The sequence below is a fragment of the Papaver somniferum genome, chromosome 7, assembly GCF_003573695.1.
Source record: "Papaver somniferum cultivar HN1 chromosome 7, ASM357369v1, whole genome shotgun sequence".
Lineage (NCBI taxonomy): Eukaryota > Viridiplantae > Streptophyta > Magnoliopsida > Ranunculales > Papaveraceae > Papaver > Papaver somniferum.
The window spans coordinates 130,243,814-130,262,774 of NC_039364.1; the positions used below are offsets into that span (position 1 = coordinate 130,243,814).

The 18,961-nt window shown below is 36.9% G+C and overlaps 1 protein-coding gene across 1 annotated transcript; it reads left to right on the forward strand.

The window, feature by feature from the left end:
* The first annotated feature begins 1,957 nt into the window (after nt 1-1,957).
* On the forward strand, nt 1,958-11,697 carry LOC113298420 (uncharacterized PKHD-type hydroxylase At1g22950-like). Its single transcript, XM_026547159.1, has 9 exons — nt 1,958-2,537; nt 3,895-3,942; nt 5,458-5,634; nt 5,752-5,902; nt 6,032-6,118; nt 7,104-7,228; nt 7,809-7,927; nt 10,404-10,515; nt 11,007-11,697. Exons 1-9 carry the CDS (start codon nt 2,187-2,189, stop codon nt 11,043-11,045), a joined length of 1,209 nt encoding a protein of 402 aa, XP_026402944.1. The 5' UTR covers nt 1,958-2,186; the 3' UTR covers nt 11,046-11,697.
* Nucleotides 11,698-18,961: the final 7,264 nt, after the last annotated feature.

The window sequence follows — 18,961 nt, forward strand, 5'->3', positions numbered from 1 at the left end:
CCCCAAATTGTCTAGACTCTCATACACTCCCTCTAAATCCTTAGGGATTTAGATACATTAAAATCTCTCAAATTCTCCCACGACTAACCCTGTTAGTGTCGTCAAGGGAGAGGCTAAGCATAAAGGCAATGGTAGAATCATTAACCAACGACAACAAAAGAATATAACAATCCCCCACAAATGCAAAAAATATGAATGGATGTTCCTGGTGACGGGGATCGGGAGGTCATGTTCCTTTGAGAATCTTAATGGATTAACTTCCAATCCTTTTTGGTTGTTATCTTCGTCGGTTATTGTTCCAATATGCCACTTTCAATTCATTTTTTTGATTTGTACACAACTTCAGCTGCCACAGATCCGACATGTAAGCTTTACCTTAAAAGCAAATTTTAATTCTCATTGTTTTAATATGGATGCCCACTCAATTTGTTTTCTTACTATTTATATCAATAAAGGTACACGAGTGATTTCATTTTTTTAGCGGCAAAAAAAAAAATTTGCATAAAAAGTAACATTAGCGGGAGGGTTTTTTAGTGATTTCGTTTGAACATTCTTCTTGGCTGGTCTTTTTCGCAGGTTGCGTACATAGAGTGGACGTGGGAGTGGGAGTGCTGCCAGAAGGATTGCAATCAATTTTTTTTCGAGCAGAAATCATTTTTTTCACGCCGATGCGTAGCACGAGATTTCAAAATCAGTTGAATAAAATGATGGTCGTCTGTTTTTTGTGTATGAAAGTGGTGGAACAAGTAAGACATACTTTTGGAGAACCCTTAGTTCATCTTTTAATCCAAATCAAATCAGGACGGGACGAGGCGAGGCCAAACCTTACCAAATCAAATCGGGAGGGGGCGAGGCGAGGCCGAGCTTTACCAAATCAAATCGGGACGTGGCGAGGCGAGGCGAAGCCGAAGCCGAAGCCGAGCTTTACCAAATCAAAAATATGGTTAAAAGAAAAAGATGCCCGGGCATAGCAGGAGATTTCAAAATCAGTTGAGTAAAATGTTGGTCTTCTGTTTTTTTGTGTATGAAAGTAATGGAACAGGTAAGACATACATTTGGAGAACCCTTATTTCAAATTAGGACGGGGCGAGGCGAGGCCGAGCCTTACCAAATCAAATCGGGACGGGGCGAGGCGAGGCCGAGCTTTACCAAATCAAATCGGGACGGGGCGAGGTGAATCCGAAGCCGAACTTTACCAAATCAAAAATATGGTTGAAAGAAAAAGATGTCGGGCACAAAATCTAGTTAATGATAAATATCCCAAAAAGCTACTTTAAACTGACATAATGAGTTAAGTTGGCTCCGAGGTACCAAAAATCCAACCGTATCTGATTTATGATTTATTTCTTTTTCCAATTTTACCTAGTTACAGTTAGGACCTTATCACCACCTAACTTTAAATTGGTCTTAGGGTTGGCTACGAAGAGAAAACCTAAGCGTAAACCGTCTCAAAAGCTAAAAAAATTCAATTTTTGGTTGGGTGAATTACGATCTCTACTTCAAAAATTTTTCTGGACTCACTCAGTATTGTTGGGTGAATCAAAATCTAGGGTTTTCAAAAAACAATTTTTCTTCTTCTTTTTTTCTTTTATTTTTTTCCTTCCAAAAATCAAAACTCCTAACTAATTTTCTATCTCTAACTATAAATCAAAATATTAATATGACATCTAATCTAACTATTAATATGACATCAAACAACAGTTGTTTAGCCATTTATACAAGTATTTTACATAAGGATTTTTTGAAATTACTAACTGGTGACCTATTTTTATCCTATTATAGTGCGTATTAGAGGTTACGAAAAAGAAAAAAACACAAAAAAAAACAAATGGCTAATTCATTTTTTTTCCTTCTATTGACAGCGGGCCCTAACTCACTACACTGGCTAGTGGCTCCCCATTCCTTGGCATTTGGATTATATCCTACATAAAAAAATTATTAAATCTTTCTACTCTCTACAAGTACATATCCGTCGCGCAGAAATTTCAAAGCCCTAAATTAGCACCTCAGTTCTTTGAAGTTCTGAGTGTACTGACCAGAATAAAAATTAGCACCTCAGTTCTTTGAAATTCGTTTTAGTTTATAAAAATCTTTCCGGGGGGAACATGTTTTAAAGCGATAAAGTAGCTTCTTCTTCTCCTTCTTCTATCAAGTTTGGTGGTTGTGGCTGTGGTTAGGGTTCAATAATGTCTCTAGATGGGTCTGTAGAACGAAGAAGAAGTGAACCATCGTCGATGCAGATTAATGGTAGTAATGGAAATGCTAATGAGAATGGTGGTTCATCCATGATGCTATACTCTCCTACTTCTCCATCTCCTCAGTCTCAATCTCAGTCTCATCAAAGGCTTAGGTTAAATCCAAACACTGATCACAACCCTGAGAACTACGAAGATCTCAAGCTCGGATTCAATCCCTGTATTTTCTCTTCTCTAGAGCGTTACTTACCCCCTAGTATGCTCACTGTCACCCGCCACCTTAAGGTTCAGTACATGAACGACATTTTGGCTCGTTATTTGCCTCAAGGAGAACGCATCAGAGTTAGTCTCTCTCTCTTTCTTTCTCTCTGAAATGCTATTTGTTAATTTAAATTTCACTAGCTAAATTGGTTGTATAAAGTTGAGTTTTTTATCTGAGCAATTTTCGTATGTAGTTCATATTTCAGTTACCTAGGTATGGGCCTTGCTATTAACCGGAGCACTAGAGATGTTCACTTCATCTCAGGTCTCATGACTTAGTTAAAGTTGGAGAGTTGGATTTGTCATAGATATCTTTTTTCTCCAGTTTAGCTGCAGATGTTGTACCCTGCAGAGCTTGATCTTCAATATCTCTACTGAATTTATTACCTTAATTTTATTAGATTGACTAACCCTTCATTTTTTTTGGTCATTGCTTGATTCAATAAAAATCTCTGAGTAAAATGAAATATGTTGCCATCAAGGTCATCAGTCCAACTACCAAGATGGCTAGCTGTCTTGTTTAAACCAACATTGTGTTTAGCATCATTAGGATGTCAAACTGACTCACCTACATTCTGGTTACATTCTCATGAACAGACTACCGATTTAGTTGGAACTTGGAACTATTTGCAATCAACTTAAGTAATTTAAGGATTGATTTATCATGTTCATCACGATGACATAACCATACCAACATGCCTCGAGAAACAAAATATCCATGTTATCACTCTGCTCAAAGAGGATGTGTACATGAAGTAAGTTTTGTCCATGAACATAGACGGGTTAGGTGGATAGCACTGGTGCCAGGATCGGTGGGTGAAGCAAAGATGATGTCTTTTTTGCCTTTCTTTCCTATTTTCTCATGTATAGTACTTGATACCTTTTCTGCATTTCTCTTCTCAGTCATTTCAATCTTGTACTTCTTAAACTCAAGGCTATCTATATGATAAATTTTTTCAAAGTACTACAAAGCAAAGCTCTTATTTTGTATTTTGTGGGGAAACGTAGAAAACTACTCACGGTGTTAGAGACATTTCACAGTTCAGCAATACCAATCTCAAATCTGCGCATTCTTAGCTAGCATTTTAATTGACGGTGCACGAGAAATATTCTTGTTACAAGCTTATTGAATATTCCTACAAAACAGTCGCATGATCAATTTTTCCTTTATTTTTCAATGGTTATTGATCCTTGTGTACTATTTCTGCTGAGAATTATTGTGACTGTAAAATGTAACAAAGCTTATGTAATGGGTAAGAATAAAGACTTGAGTTTAACATGTAGGGTAGCTGATTTCTAAGAGAACTGCTCCACTCAAAGAGTGGTTAATCTAATATTAATTATTACCAAACACAGCTGAAGTCCATATTTTTTTCTGAAACAGAACAAAGGAACGATCGCACCTCTAATAACATCTTTTACATTTTTCATGAATCAGGTCCAGAGGCACAGAGAATACAGGCAAAAAATAATAGCAAACTATCAGGTTTGTCTTTTGATGAAGTTTTATAATTTTCATTTTCATTTAATATCCAAATACTCAATTCTGTTTGTTCAAGATGTCATTGAAGGTATATTGCATGCTTATTTAAAATATATTTCCAAGATCAATACAACAAAAGTGTGCTCCTTGTTTCCTAGTAAGTGCTAACTAATGCATCATTGGTCTGGCAAAGTAATGCATCTGGTAAACAAACTGGCGTTACAGTTCTATATGATCTTATCGCAAACATTGATAGTCTTGTTGTTTGTCTCTTCGAATAGTTAAAAAATGAAGGTATACGTTCAATATGTTTATGTGTTCTTTGTTTTTGTTATATTTGGATCTCCTTTTCTCAGTTAAATGTGTAAGACTATTTTGTTCTTGTACTGACAAGATTTGGTATCCTATTTATGTTATGTCAGAGATGAACTAGCTGTCATTGCTTGTTAATTTATGTAAGTTTAAGTAAATTGAACCTATAAGAGGATAAATTTGACAACCTATGGAGGTTGAATTGAAAATAAGCCCGCTGCTGTAGAAGGTTGTGAAGTTAGTTACTACCATAAATTGGAGATGAGTTTGAATAGATGTCTCATCACTTGTTAGTAGTTATGCATCATTGATCTATGCTGTTTGGGTCAGGCTGTTGGCTGTGGTGACGGGGTCTATTTTATGTAGGGTGCAGCGCCAAATAATACCCTCCCAACTACATAATGGGATTATTTATACACTTGAAATATTTTATCAAGACAAATTCCTGGTCCACTAATAACTTGCTAAGTCTTTAGTCTCTGAACTTGTTTCTTTTGAGTAGCTCGAACAAACAGGTCAAAACTGCACATTACACCCTGGACCGGACTTTCACTCCCAGAAGCATTTCACAGTGCTATTAAGCTTGGTGGAGCATCAAGGAAAGCCTTTGGTTTTATTGCTTAAGCGGACAGTTGAACAATATAGGATTGTAGGATTGAAGGATTGAACAAGCTCATATATCTAGCATCTTTGCTAGTACCTGTGGCTACTGCTAATAGAGTGGATTTAGGCACACCAGTGTACTGGTAATATCTTCGACGAGGGATTATCAGTCTTGTCGATCTATGAGATGAAAAATTGGTAGTGCTCTGTCAACATTTGGTTTATTTCTGCCAAGGTCCTAATAATGAATCCTTCGCCGAAATTACTAAAGTTTTGCTCTCCGGGTTGGTACGAGTACCAAGCCAAGCATAGAGACCTATAGCTTTAGGGTTTATACAAAAACTGCTGATCTCTCCAAGGTTCTCTTTGGGTTCTTAAAAGGGCATTAGTTCTTCACTGTCTCCAGTTTTTTGTGGGTATTTTGCTATAGTAGAAGATAATGGGTTGAAATAATGGTGTAAAGACAGTTAAGGGTCTGTAAAACTTTTGTGTTATTCAACTAATTGAGCTGTCTCTTATGTTGTTTTTTTTATATAAAATGTTAAAATTCCTGGGTTCAGTTTGTTAGTTTCTTACGCTGTTGTTGGGTTTTCTTCTTTGCAGCCATTGCATAGAGAGCTGTACACTATGGATCCTGCAACTTTTTTTGTTCAATCATTTGTTGAAGCAATCAATAAAAATACAGAAGAGAGTTTAAGAAGTATAATATCTGAGCCCTCACCAGGAGTGTATACGTTCGAAATGCTCCATCAGGATTTCTGTAAAATGTTGCTATCTGAGGTATCAATCATCCCTCAATTGGTGCCGCACTGTAACAATTTTTCAGTCTTTTCTTTTAAGCCGTTATGCCATGTGATTCTCCATTTTACTCTCTTAACACACTTTTGGTCTTTTTAGGTGGATAATTTTGAAAAGTGGGTGAGTGAATCCAAGTTCAGAATCATGCGTCCAAATACAATGAATAAATATGGTGCTGTTCTTGATGATTTTGGATTGGAAACCATGCTCGACAAGCTTATGGACGACTTCGTACGTCCCATATCTAAAGGTGATATACTCACACTTTCGTTGATGCTAATTTGTCCATTTTTATAAAATTGTAGGAAGCTTAAGCAAGCCAGCCATGTCTTTGAATTCTTTCGTCGTTGTTGATATTGGAGTTAAACTTGTTGTGCAGTGTTCTTTCCTGAAGTTGGTGGGCCCACTCTAGATTCTCATCATGGTTTTGTTGTTGAATATGGAAAAGACAGGGATGTTGACTTGGGTAGGTGATTTTTTTTTTCTTTTTGAGATATTATATTGCTTCTCCTATACTTTTTATGTTCATGCTGCTTCATGTACTTAGGTTGGCTATAATAACTTGAGTTTCTATCTGGTCCGCAGCAAGTAGTAGTTGTCAAAACTTATGGCATCGAAAATGGTCCCTGGTGCTTGTTAACCTATAAGACCACAGCTGTCAGAGTTGGCTCACTTTTTTTCTTTTTTTGGCAAAGCCCTCGAAAGTAAGAAATTTAGAAGGAAAAACAAAAAGGAGGGGGCATCAACCTAACCTTTATGAAAGAAAAACAATATCAAGCGAGTCTATAGCTTGGTAGATGCAACCTATCTAAACAATGAATGTCCGAGTTTGCAGTTGGTTCACTTGGTTACTATAGATGGTTCTGCATGTTGCCTGGGTATTAATGATGGTTCCACTGTAGGTACATAGGCCTTGTATTAGGTGCTGGATGAGGACCATCACGATCCATGCATAATCTTTGAAATGCTGGAAGTGCTAAGTAGCTTCGATATTATGCCTTATTAATTGTGTTTTGGAGATTAACCCTTGCCATTCATGTTACAACTATTCTCAGAATTATGGGGGATCCACAGCTGACAAAAAGTCTGTCATCGTAAGGCCTTTTCGAGTATGACTAACAAATTGAATTAGTTAGAGTGCAAATATCTTCTCCCATCATATTTGTTAATGGCCATTTGAATGGTTTGGAACAGAGCTTTGAATTTGTGATGATTTATCATCTCCTGTCATTTCATTACTTGATAAAATTTTGATGTTCTTTGTGTTGGATCTGCACCACATAGTGTGTGATCCTTTACGCCTAGTCCTTCCTCATGCCTCCTTGATTTTACTGTTCTTTATTATTTGTCTTTTTGGTTTGGAATACACTATTGGGTATATTTGTGCTTACAAGATCATGAAATTGGTGCCTTTCATCCTTTACTAAGTCAAAACAGTCTTATGAATGTAGGCTTTCACGTGGATGACTCTGAAGTCACTTTGAATGTGTGCTTGGGTAAGCAATTTTCCGGTGGTGACTTGTTCTTTCGAGGAATTCGCTGTGACAAGCACGTAAATACCGAATCTCAGCCTGAGGTGAGTCAATGTAAAAGTGGTCTTAAGTGTAACATGTTCTATATTGCACATTATTACCGGTAGTTGTCATTGAAAGGATAGCGACCTCCTACAATTGCTTATATAGGAGGTAGGTATTTGAACATTTTTATTAAGTGATAGATCCATCATGCATTCTTGTCCAGAAACCTAGAAATAGCTGGTCCCTTCACCTTCGAGCATATTCAGTCTTAGGAGACTGGTCACCTTGGTTAGATGTTGATCCTATCCTGTAAATGTAGTAGATCTAGCATTATCGTTTGTTTTTTAGATCTAGCATTATTGTTTTCGTATCCGTTTTTTTTTTCTTTTTTAATTTGGTGGGTTTTTGCAGAACTTTGTTAGAAATTCTGACAGTAGTTGTTGTTTACTATATTGCATTACAAAACAAATTAATTAAAATAAAACCACATTTAGGTCACAAAAAAATGTTGTGGACAACATGCGGAAATGTTGTGGTGCCTCAAAGGTGCCAGAAAATTCTTTCTTTCTGTCCTTTTTTTTAATTTTGAAGTTGAAAAGAAATGAACACTCCTGATGGAGGTTTCTTTTAATTGAACAGGAATCCTTTGATTATTCCCATGTTGCTGGACAAGCGGTGCTTCATCGTGGTCGGCATAGGCATGGTGCCAGGGCGACTAGATCAGGGCATAGGATTAACTTACTCCTTTGGTGCAGAAGGTATGTTTTCTCGGTGCAAGTGTGAAAGATGAAGCAATAGCTCCAATATATTATTTTACTTCTTAGTGTACTGTTGCTCTCAGCTCAGTTAGAAAGAATTTGCTAAGGTTAAAATAGGCTGATAGCGAAAGTAGACTAATAGGTAATAACCACCAGGCCACCTGCCATATCTCAAAACAGCTTAGTGAGAAATAAATCAGCTGAATATTTGGTTTTGATGTCCTGAATCTCCTGATCAGTGCAAAGATAAAATGTTTACCTAGCTCAAATTTGAGTTATTCTAGTTTCAAATGTTATCTGTCTGCATATCTAATTTCTGTAGCCTAGAGTGTAAATTTTTCCACAGTGATGACCTTCACCAGAACTGTCAAACCGTTCCTCTAGAACGTTTTCTCATGAATCTGATGTCTGTACCTATGCTGTTTGGGGCGAGGCATTGGGCATAAACAACAACAGTATAAATGCGAATTATGAAGCATTATTAAATTTAGTGAGCTTCGGTGTTAATATCTAATAAATATATTATATGCAAGGACTTTATGTGAAATAGTGTACGAAAAACAATATAAAAATAGGCTAAAATGAACAAGTGATGGTATCTCTTTTGCAGACACGGAGGGAGTATTATTTTTTGCAAAAGCGATTGCTATGAACATTCTTCGACACTAAGTTTAGCGATTGATAAGTTTTAAAAGTTTCATATTCTTCGACACAATAAATCAGATTTGACCAAAATCTGAAAAGCGCTTTAAGATGCCTATACATAGATAATGATATCGGATTCTCTTTATTTTTTTTAGCAAATTTCTTTCTTCCCAATATCTTTTCCTAAATTTAGAAATCCTACAGTGCATGTATGCTAGTCTTTTTAGAGTAGAAACTCTAATTTTAATAAAACAGATCCAAAGTAGAAGATTGGGCCTTAATGTTGTGACAAAGAGAGGGTTAATTGTAAAATATGGCGTAATCAAGGTTGCACATGCATGGGACACGATTATGCAGACACGCTAAATCTCATAAAACTAGGACAAGGGGACACCCATATAACACGAAAATGAGATTTTAGGCTAATAGAATAACAATCTACTTGGCACAGTGATTCTTCTTTCTATTTAATTCTGGACGACTAATTAGATAAGTTTAATAATAAGAAAAAAATATTTATCTCTTCTACGAATAGTTAGTTCTTTGATTTGGCTTAGAGGAGAATAGATTAGCATTATATCTATTTTATTTTGATTTTCCAAAACCAGTAAGAACCATTTTTTTATTTTTGACATGTCTGGAAGTGTCCAACCAGTGTCCAATGTCCGAATAACGTGGGTCACAAACTTGGTGCACATGTTAGGTGAGTGTTGGACGCATGTCGTCTGATCACATGTCCGACTGGTCATGACATTAATTTGGCATGTCTGTGTAACCTTGACATAAATGCTATATTTAGGATTTTCTTAAGGAACTCTAGGAAAAAGGGGCGCCTTGGCTGGCGAGGCGTCTCACTCTCTCAGGCAAAGAAGATGTCACTTTGGTGCCTCAAACAACTTAGGTCTTCACACCCTTACTCCTTCGGTAAAGGTTTACCGTGGTCTGTTGAGTAATTTGCTCCAAAACTTGACAGTGACTTCTTAATTTAGTATTCGGAGGTTCCAAAACCTTTTACTACCGAGTTTTAAGCACAGAGTTTCCAGTGATGGTGGTCATCTCTGTCAATTTCATGATCCAGTTTGAGAGATTGCCTTAGCTGCATATGTACTGTGTTGATCTAGTTAGTAGATTATCTTTACAGAGCATTTTGAGATCTAACTTTTTGTTATCTTGGCCTGGTTGGGTGAAGCATTTGCAGCTTTGGAGTGTTGTTTACCTATAATTAGTGGGTGCTATGTTTGGGTAGGACACAAACATTGTATCATAGTTGTCAACCATAAGATAAGATGCCCTAGTCTGTTTCTATCTTTTAAGGGCTGAGATATTTGTGTCCCAAACTTTTTAAATCGACTTTTTGTGTTTGTCTTTTGTGCGAATCGGGCTTAATCATTGGTGCATCACTGGCAACACAAATTACAATGCCAACAGATATCTTTTAGTGACATTCGAGCTTCCAGTACAAAGGTTTGTGCTGGTGAAAATTGGGAATGTCGTTGTGTCAAATAGGCGATAGGGCATTCATTCTTTGCTTTCGATATCACTGAGACCATTGCTCCTTCCACTAAAATTTTACTCCCATAAGGCTTATCAGAAAGTGGTTGTCAACCAACAGAATCACCAATGTATTAGATTACTTGACTCTAGTTCATTCCCAAGTACGTCAATGTACATGTAGTATAGGTACAAATCCATTCATGTGTAGATGCTGCATGTTTTACTGGGGGGTCCAAAAGCTCCGGATTCTTAATTAACTTCTATTTGTTTGTGATAAGTTCTAACATACCTAACATGTTTTACTGGTTGATACTTCATGTGCAACTTCTTTTTACAGTTCAGCTTTTAGGGAGCTAAAAAAGTACCAGAAGGATTTTTCTGCCTGGTGTGGTGAGTGCCAACGTGAAAAGAGAGAAAGACAGCGGAAGTCAGTTGCAGAAACCAAGCAGGTATAGTTTTCTGATGCCCTACAATATTTTTGCATTCTGAAAGTTAATATTCTTCCGTCGTCCCTTTTTTTTTCTTCTTTTTTTTCTTTTCCTTTCTTTAGGTTTCCCCCAATTGGATGGAGAAAACTAATGTTAATGGTTAATACAAGTTGAATATGGGATTTAACAAACGGTTCTGCCCTTTGTTTCTTCAAAATCCCGCTGGTGTGGTCCGTTCATCGTGTTCTCAATATTTTACCATGACCAAATTCAAGAGGCTGTGAATTTTAATTGTGTCTTGTCCAAACAACTGTGAGGAAACAGTTTGTAGTGGTTCCTTGCGCTCTTGTATCTTTATCTCATTTCTTTTCTTGCGCACCATGGTCTCTTTTGTTCTAACATGAGGCATACAGAATTGCGGTTTTTCTTTTCATGTGTGCTGTCATGCTTATAGTCGTTTAACCACTGATGAATTAACTGGGAAGCTTGATGCTTTTGGCTTGTGTCTGCAGGAATTACTGAGGAGAGAAGGAGACAACACTGTGGCTTGAAACTCGGCTGTATGTAACTTTTACAAAAATGCCACTACTGTATCATATTTTAGATTAGCACCCCTTTCTCTCAAACCACTGAAGCACACTGCTCATATGGTGGTGATCAAGGATGATTTGTTCTTGTTCTTCATTTGATGGGTTGAGTTAAAGATTAACTAGAGGATATGTGCTTTTAGTTGCATATACAGTAGTTAAGGTCGACCTGCTGTGGTAGAGAGGGACGTAGCCAAAACACGTCTAGCGTGGCCTTAATCTGGTCAACTGCCTTTGACTGTCTTGTCTTTCCTAAAACTAAAGTTATTATGTGACGTCTTACCAAGATTAAGATTTACTAATAGGATTGTAGGACCTCTATCAAATGTGAGCAGCGACCATAACATTCTATGTAATAGATCATTGGATGCAACACAGTGGACAGAGATGTGCTCACTGTTCATCGTGTATCTAAATATATCCGGAACTCTTAACGGTCAAAAGCAACTTGCCTTTTTTGGCTAAAACTATCCAGTGGAAGTGTGAAACCTATTACAACTGCATATGGCATTCAATGTGTAAAAATCCCCCGGAACATTTCTGGTAGTTTTCAAGGATACTCCAAGCTATTTGGTTAGTTTGACTTTCATTCAATGTGTAAAATCACATTTCTGGTAGTTTTCAAGGATACTCCAAGCTATTTGGTTAGTTTTGACTTTCTTTCAATGTGTAAAAATCCCCTGGAACATTTCCGGTAGTTTTTAAGGATGCTCCAAGCTATTTGGTTAGTTTTGACTTTCTTTTAGATAAGGAGGATCAATTTTCATGGTTATAAATACAGTCGATAGTTTGAGCACAAATACTTCTTACAAAAAATCCAATTAATAATAAACTTGAAGTTGAAAATGAGCGCAACTCGAATCAGTTGCCGAAAATTAACGACTGGAATTAAATTTTGTAGATAGTGAAGTTTGGTATTCTGAAGGGTCGTGATCAGTAAACAAAAGGCAAAAACATTTGACAAAACTTAATAGCAGTAAGATCTTAAATATGCGGTGGTTCACATCTTTGTTGACATGTCACCCAATTTGGTTCAGGTATGTGTTTGGCTCTATCAGTAATAGAGTAGTAGTCGGCCATGAATATGGGGAAGACATTCGCAATGGAGAACCGTAAATTCTGGATTAGATGTAAATAGGTGTTTATGTATGTAATGGGATATATCATGATGGATGTAGTGAAACGAGTGGATATGAATGGTTCTTTCACATTACACGGAAAGCAAAACAAGTACAAGCCTTTATATGAGTAGGCTGAGTTAGTTACAAAAACAGGTTGGCAGAGGTAGCTGTCGCAGTTAACATAAACACGATAATTGTACGGACATAAACAGAACTGTTAACTAGTAACAGAAGAACTAACAACACACGCTGAAATAAATCTGAGCAGACATTAGGAGAGATATACTCTTATCTTATCCCCCTCAAGCTGAAGTGGCTGAACTTTCAGCCTGTTGCGCAAAAATTCAAATCTAGCTGCTGAAAGCCCCTTTGTGAAGACATCTGCAACAAGAGTGTCAATAGAAACATAGTGAAGATACAAAACTTTGGACTGAATCAGTTCACGAATGAAGTGAAAATCAATGGCTACATGCTTCATCCTGCCATGAAGAGTGGGATTAGAAGCCACAAAGATGGAGCATTTGTTATCACATCCCAGTGTAGGAGAGGAAGAAACAAACACATTAAGATCTTTGAGAATCTGACACACCCATAACACCTCAGCTGCAGTATGTGCTAAAGAACGATACTTAGCTTCTGTGGAGCTTCTTGCAACCGTGGGTTGTTTCTTAGAAGACCAAGAAACAAGATTAGGCCCAAAGAACACACAATATCCACTAGTAGAGCGACGATCATCTGGATTGCCTGCCCAATCAGAATCCGAGAAAGAAGAAATAGCTTGCAGTCCTTGCTGAAGAATAATCCCATAGTCAAGAGTACTCTTGAGGTACCTTAAAGTTATTTTAGCAGCAACCAAATGCACATCAGTACGATTGCTCATGTGTTGACAAACTTGGTTAACAACATAGCTAATATCTGGTCTTGTCCATGTAACATATTGAAGAGCACCCACTAATGATCTATAATCTGTAGCACCTGGCAAGGGCTTACCATCAAACTTACTCATTTTAGAATCCGCAATAGCTGGTGTATTACAAGGTTTGACATCTAGCATATTGGTTTTCTTGAGCAAATTTAAAATATACTTAGTCTGAGATAGATGCATAGCAGTGTCATTTCTTTTAATCTCCAATCCCATGAAGTAGTGGATGGGACCAAAATCCTTAACAGGAAATGAGAGAGACAGTTGAAAAATAACCTGATTACAAGCTGTCAAGGAAGATCCAGTGATAAGTATGTCATCCACATAGATGATAATGATGATAATAAGAGACCCTCTTTTGAAAGTGAATAAGGAAGTATCATCTAGAGATGTCTCAAACCCCAAAGCAAGAAGAGACTCCATAAGCTTCTCATACCAAGCTCTAGGAGCTTGCTTAAGACCATATATGGATTTATGTAATCTGCAAACATAATGAGGCTTTTCTGGATCTTCAAAACCTGGTGATTGAGTCATAAAAACAGTTACTTTAAGATCACCATGAAGAAATGCATTACTAATGTCAAGTTGCTTAACTGGCCAGTTGTGATGATCAACAAGAGATAAAACTATTCTTATTGTGGCTGGTTTTGCTACAGGACTGAAAGTCTCTTGATAATCTATGCCCTCTTGTTATAGATAACCCTTTACCACTAGCCTTGATTTAAACCTATCAATTGTACCATCTGGGTTATGCTTGATTTTGAAGACCCATTTGCACCCTACCAAATTCTGAGATGGATGAGGAGGTTCTAGTGTCCAAGTACCAGTTGTTTTGAGTGCAGAACATTCAGACACCAAAGAGTGAAGCCATTTTGGATGTTTCTTAGCTTGTGCCATAGTCTTAGGAATGATGTCTTCAACTGAGGCTAAGTGAGTTGCAGATACAGGATATTTAGAACTGAAAAGAGTCTTTGGTAGTTTAGGTTTAAATATCCACATTTTTCCCCTTGTGGTCATTGAATGAGCATTTGTTACTGCGGGAGAAGAAGTAGTAGGTAGTTCAGTTGATGTAGATTCAGTAGTTGAAGCATGTAATTCAACAGTTGATATAGATTCAGCAGTTACAGTAGGTAATTCAGTTGAAGAAGTAGGTATGACAGTTGCAGTAGGTAATTCAGTTGAAGAAGTGACTGACTCAGATATTGTTGATGTGGCTGAAGAAGAATCCAAAAGTGAAGGTTGTAGCTGATACAACTGAGAGACAGTGTTGGAAATATTATCAAGCTTGAACTGTAGAGCAGGAAATTGATCTTCATGAAAAGTAACATGTCTAGAAATAAAAACTCTGCCTGAACATGGATCAAGACATCTGTAACCTTTTTGAGAAGATGAATATCCAAGAAAAATACACGCTTTGCTTCTTGGTTCTAGCTTAGAGTGAGTGTAAGGTTTGATCCAAGGATAACAAGAACAATCAAAAACTCTAAGTGTGGAATAGTTAGGTGCACTTCCATAGAGTTTCTCATAAGGTGTCATGAAAGAGATATAAGTTGTAGGTAGTCTGTTAACTAAATAATTTGCAGTTTGCGAAGCATCTACCCAATAACAGTCTGCAAGATTAGCTTGAATCAGTAAAGTCCTTCATAATCCAATAAGATGTTGGTGCTTACTTTCAGCTACTCCATTCTGCTCTGGAGTGTGTGCACAACTGTATTAATGAATTACTCCATGAGTAGATAAAAATTTACCTAACTCATTATTTATGAACTCTCCTCCTCCATCTGATCTTATTACTTTAATTTTGAGATCAAAATAATTTTCAACTTGTGTCTTAAATGAGCTGAAGACAGAAATAAAATCAGACTTTCTTATTAATGGAAATATCCAGCAATACTTACTAAAATCATCAATGAAATTACAGTAGTAAGTGAAACCACTACAAGAAGTAACATGACAAGGTCCCCAAAGGTCCATGTGCAACAAAAGCAGTGGTTTATTGGACACAGTGCTAAAAATAGTAAAAGGAAGCTTATGAGCTCTTCCTAACTGACAATCTCTACATATAAATGACTGGTGAGTTGACATATTCTGAAAGGACTCTAAGTGACTCAATATCTGCATAGATTGAAAAGATGGATATCCAAGTCTTTTGTGAAGTAAAAGTGGATATATCTTCAAAGCAGACAAAGCAATAACTTCTGAAGTAGATATTGGTGAAGATGCCAGATGTAAAGGATACAAAACCATTATCACTCTTCCCTTGGAAAATGTTCTTCCCAGATTTGAGATCCTTCACAAAATAATTGTCACCCTCAAATGTTATACTGAGATTGTTATCTCTAGTAAACTTATGAACGTATAACAATTTATGAGAAGCACTTGGAACATGTAATAGTTTAGGCAAACTGATAGAATTAGTAAGTAAGAATTTAGAGGAAGTACCAATATCAGATATTGGCATACATTCACCATTAGATGTGGAGATTTGTTTAATGCCTATGTAAGAATGTAAATCCTGAAGATCAGAGGCATCTGAAGTAATATGAGATGTTGCTCATGAGTCACAGTACCAAGGATTCTCACCAAGAACATCAGCATAGGCCAACATAACATAAATATTGGAAGGTATTGGTCGACCTTGATAAGCAAAGTTCATACGTTGATTACACTCAATGGCAGAGTGACCAAATTTGAAGCGGATTTTACAAGTTGGTCGCTTAGGCCTCAAGTTGAAGTACCACTAGCAGAGGTGGGAGATGGTGATTGTGGTGGTTGAGTGAAAGATTTTGAAGGAAAAGTAGATGAAGATGATGTAGATGAAGATGATGTAGATGGATAGTATGAACGAGTTTGAGGTATTGAAGAGTGGTGAAAATTAGATCTAGCATTGTTGTTATGAGAAAAAGATCTATTTGCTCTAAAAGCTGCAAAGGCTTTTGCTTCTTCTGAGTTAATAACATGTTTAGCTCTTTCAGACAGAACAATATCTTCACTCAGCAAAAGGTTATGTAATTCTCCTAAAGTTATTCTTGGATTGCGAATTCGAATTGATGTAGAAAAAGAATCGAAAGCAGATCCAAGACCATTGAGAACACTCACAATCATTTCATATTCACAAATAGGAGAACCAGCAGCAAACAAGGAATCAAATATTTTCTTGATTTTATTAAGATAGTTAATCATCGTAGAGTTACCTTGTTTGATTGAGGAAAGTTTTGTACTGAGTTGAATAATGTGTGTTGAAGAAATTGTTGCAAATCTTTCTTCAATTCACCTTCAAAGTTCATAAGAAGTAGTCGATCTAGCAACATATGATATAACACTTTCAAAAATTGCTGACTGAATCCACAAGATCAAAGTTTGATCTTCTTCATTCCATTTGATCCACTCAGGATTAATGTTTTCTTCAAGATCTGCACCTCTTTGTGCATATACAAACTTGTTTGGACATCTCTTTGATCCATCTATATAACCTAAAACATTGTATCTTTTGAAAAGTGGAAGAAGTAATGATTTTCATGTAAGAAAATTATGATCTTGGAGTCTAGAGGGAACTATACTAGCTATAGTATGTAAAGGAACTTTAGTAATATTTGATTCCGTATCGAATCAAAAGAAAAAATCAAGAAATTTTCAAGAACAAAAGCTTGAATTTGCAGGTTTAATGGCAGAAGCTACAAACTAGTTATCAGGACCTAATCGGCTCTGATACCATAGTAAAATGAGTGGATAGTGTAAGGACCCTTAAGCTCGTCAACGCTATTAGACTGGTCAAGAGACGTCTTAGCCGATAATGACTCGATTAGTTTAACACGAACGTTAGTTCATAGAAATTAACCTAACAACGATTTAGTTACCAAACTAACACCGTTAGATAGCTCTCGAGAAGTTATGCGAAATGGACTACTCGAACGTGTCATTCGAATACTAAACGAAAAGTAATCATCGGATTAGTGAGAACGGAAAAATAGTCTTTTTGACATTAGACCGACTGGGGCTTCCCTTATCATTCAGCGGGTGTTCCATAAACTTCCTTTGGCCTTATCAACCCAAATAGAGAGGATAAACTTTCATTTCTTCTTTCTCTTTCTGCTTCTCTTCTTCTTGTTCTTCTTCTCTTCGTCGATCTTAAAACAGAGGATTGGATATTGAATCTCGTTCAAGTAAGATTAGGAGGTTGATAATCTGATGGTGTTGAAGTTGGTTTAACTTCAGATGAAGAAGAAACGACGGATCAAAGAGAAACAGAAGTTAGGGTTTCTGAGTAAGGAATTGATCGAAGAATTATATGGATTTGAGCATGAAGTCGATCAATTGATGAGGGGTTGTGTGTGTTTGAAACAACTGAGAAGAGTTAGCTGTTGATTTAGGAATTCAGTGAAGATCTGAGAAGATTGGGGTTTTACTGGAAGTCAAACTAGAGTTCCAATTAGTGATGTATAAGAAGAACCGAGGACTGGGTTTAGTTGATTGAGGAACATGGTGAGGTTAATTAGATGTTGGAGCAGTTCTAAGGAAGAATTAAGAAATTAGGGTTCATTTTCTTCCCCAAATTAAGAATTAAGGTTCTGTTTTTGAGGATTTTGAATAAGAGGGGAATTAAAGGATGGGTTTGATAGATTTGAAGGTTTGGTTGCTGTATTGAGTTTACATTAGGGAAGAGAAGAGTAGGGAATTGAATTAGGGTTTAGTTGATAATTGTTGTTGATGATGGTGGTATTGCTTCAAAGGAAGTTCAAACTCAGGGGAGATGGGAATTATGGTCTCGGCATCAGTGGGTGGTAGAACAACAATTCAGGGAAGACTATTGTTGGTTAAGTCTCTTTGTTTCTTAATATCACCTTGAAGTTAAATTATTTACTTGGTATGTGATTGAATAGATTCAGTTGGTAGAGTGAGTTATACAAGTGTGGATTAAGCATAAGTAGTGATTATGGTGTATGGTGTGTTAGAATGGTTGCAGGTGGTGACTGAGAAGAGAATGTGTTTAACAGTTGGGGTTGAATTGTTGATGTAGATGGGATTGAGCTCATAGTAATACATCTGTAGTTGTTGGTGATGTTATGAAGCTGGATTGGTATAAGTTGAGATGATGTTCTTTAATTGTTGAACATGATTGAGATGCAGGTTTAGCTGAATTGGTAATGGTGGTGTTGATGTCTGAAATGGTTGGAATGTAGATGAATGTTTAGAGTCTTGCCAGTGGGTTGAGGCTATGATATTACAGTTCATGAAAATAGTGTTCATGAGAGTTCTTTTCGAGCTAAGGCTATAAATGAAGAAGTTCAATGAGATGTTATGCGATTGAGTTAGATGAGTATGCTGAGTTGAATATCTCTTATAGGAGCTTAAAGCTGCAACTGCAGGTAGACTTAATCTTTGATTGTAATTGGAATTTGTAGTTAAATTATGTAGTTCAGTTAAATTGAATATATTAGTATTGTAATGGGAGTTTTAGATGTTTTTAGATTTAATTGAAATGATAATGAAGTAGAAGTAGAAGTTGAAATAAAGTTTAGGTGTGTGTTGCACAATGAATGTGCAGTAGTGTTCTCTGGCATGTGCAAGAGTTCTGGCCTTGTGTCATTCAGCCTAGTCAGGATCTGACTCTAGATGACTTGGTCAATCTGACTGAGTCAATCCTGTGCCGACTCAGTGATCCTGATTTGTTACCTGAGTTGACTCAGTGGACCTTGACCGATTTGATTGCGCTGGACTTGACCTCGACTGGACGTGGACTGTTAGTTGAACCCTTTGACCGTCGTTGGCCGTTATATTGACCCAGTTGGGTCAGGCCTTGTGTTATGGGGATGGCTTAGTGAACTTGGGCTTAGAAA

Excerpts from the sequence above, each read along its gene's own strand:
- LOC113298420 (XM_026547159.1), top strand. The coding sequence starts at position 2,187 with ATGTCTCTAGATGGGTCTGTAGAACGAAGAAGAAGTGAACCATCGTCG. Across the intron at positions 2,538-3,894 it reads CTCAAGGAGAACGCATCAGA|GTCCAGAGGCACAGAGAATA; the intron begins GTTAGTCTCTCT and ends TTCATGAATCAG. Across the intron at positions 10,516-11,006 it reads CAGTTGCAGAAACCAAGCAG|GAATTACTGAGGAGAGAAGG; the intron begins GTATAGTTTTCT and ends TTGTGTCTGCAG.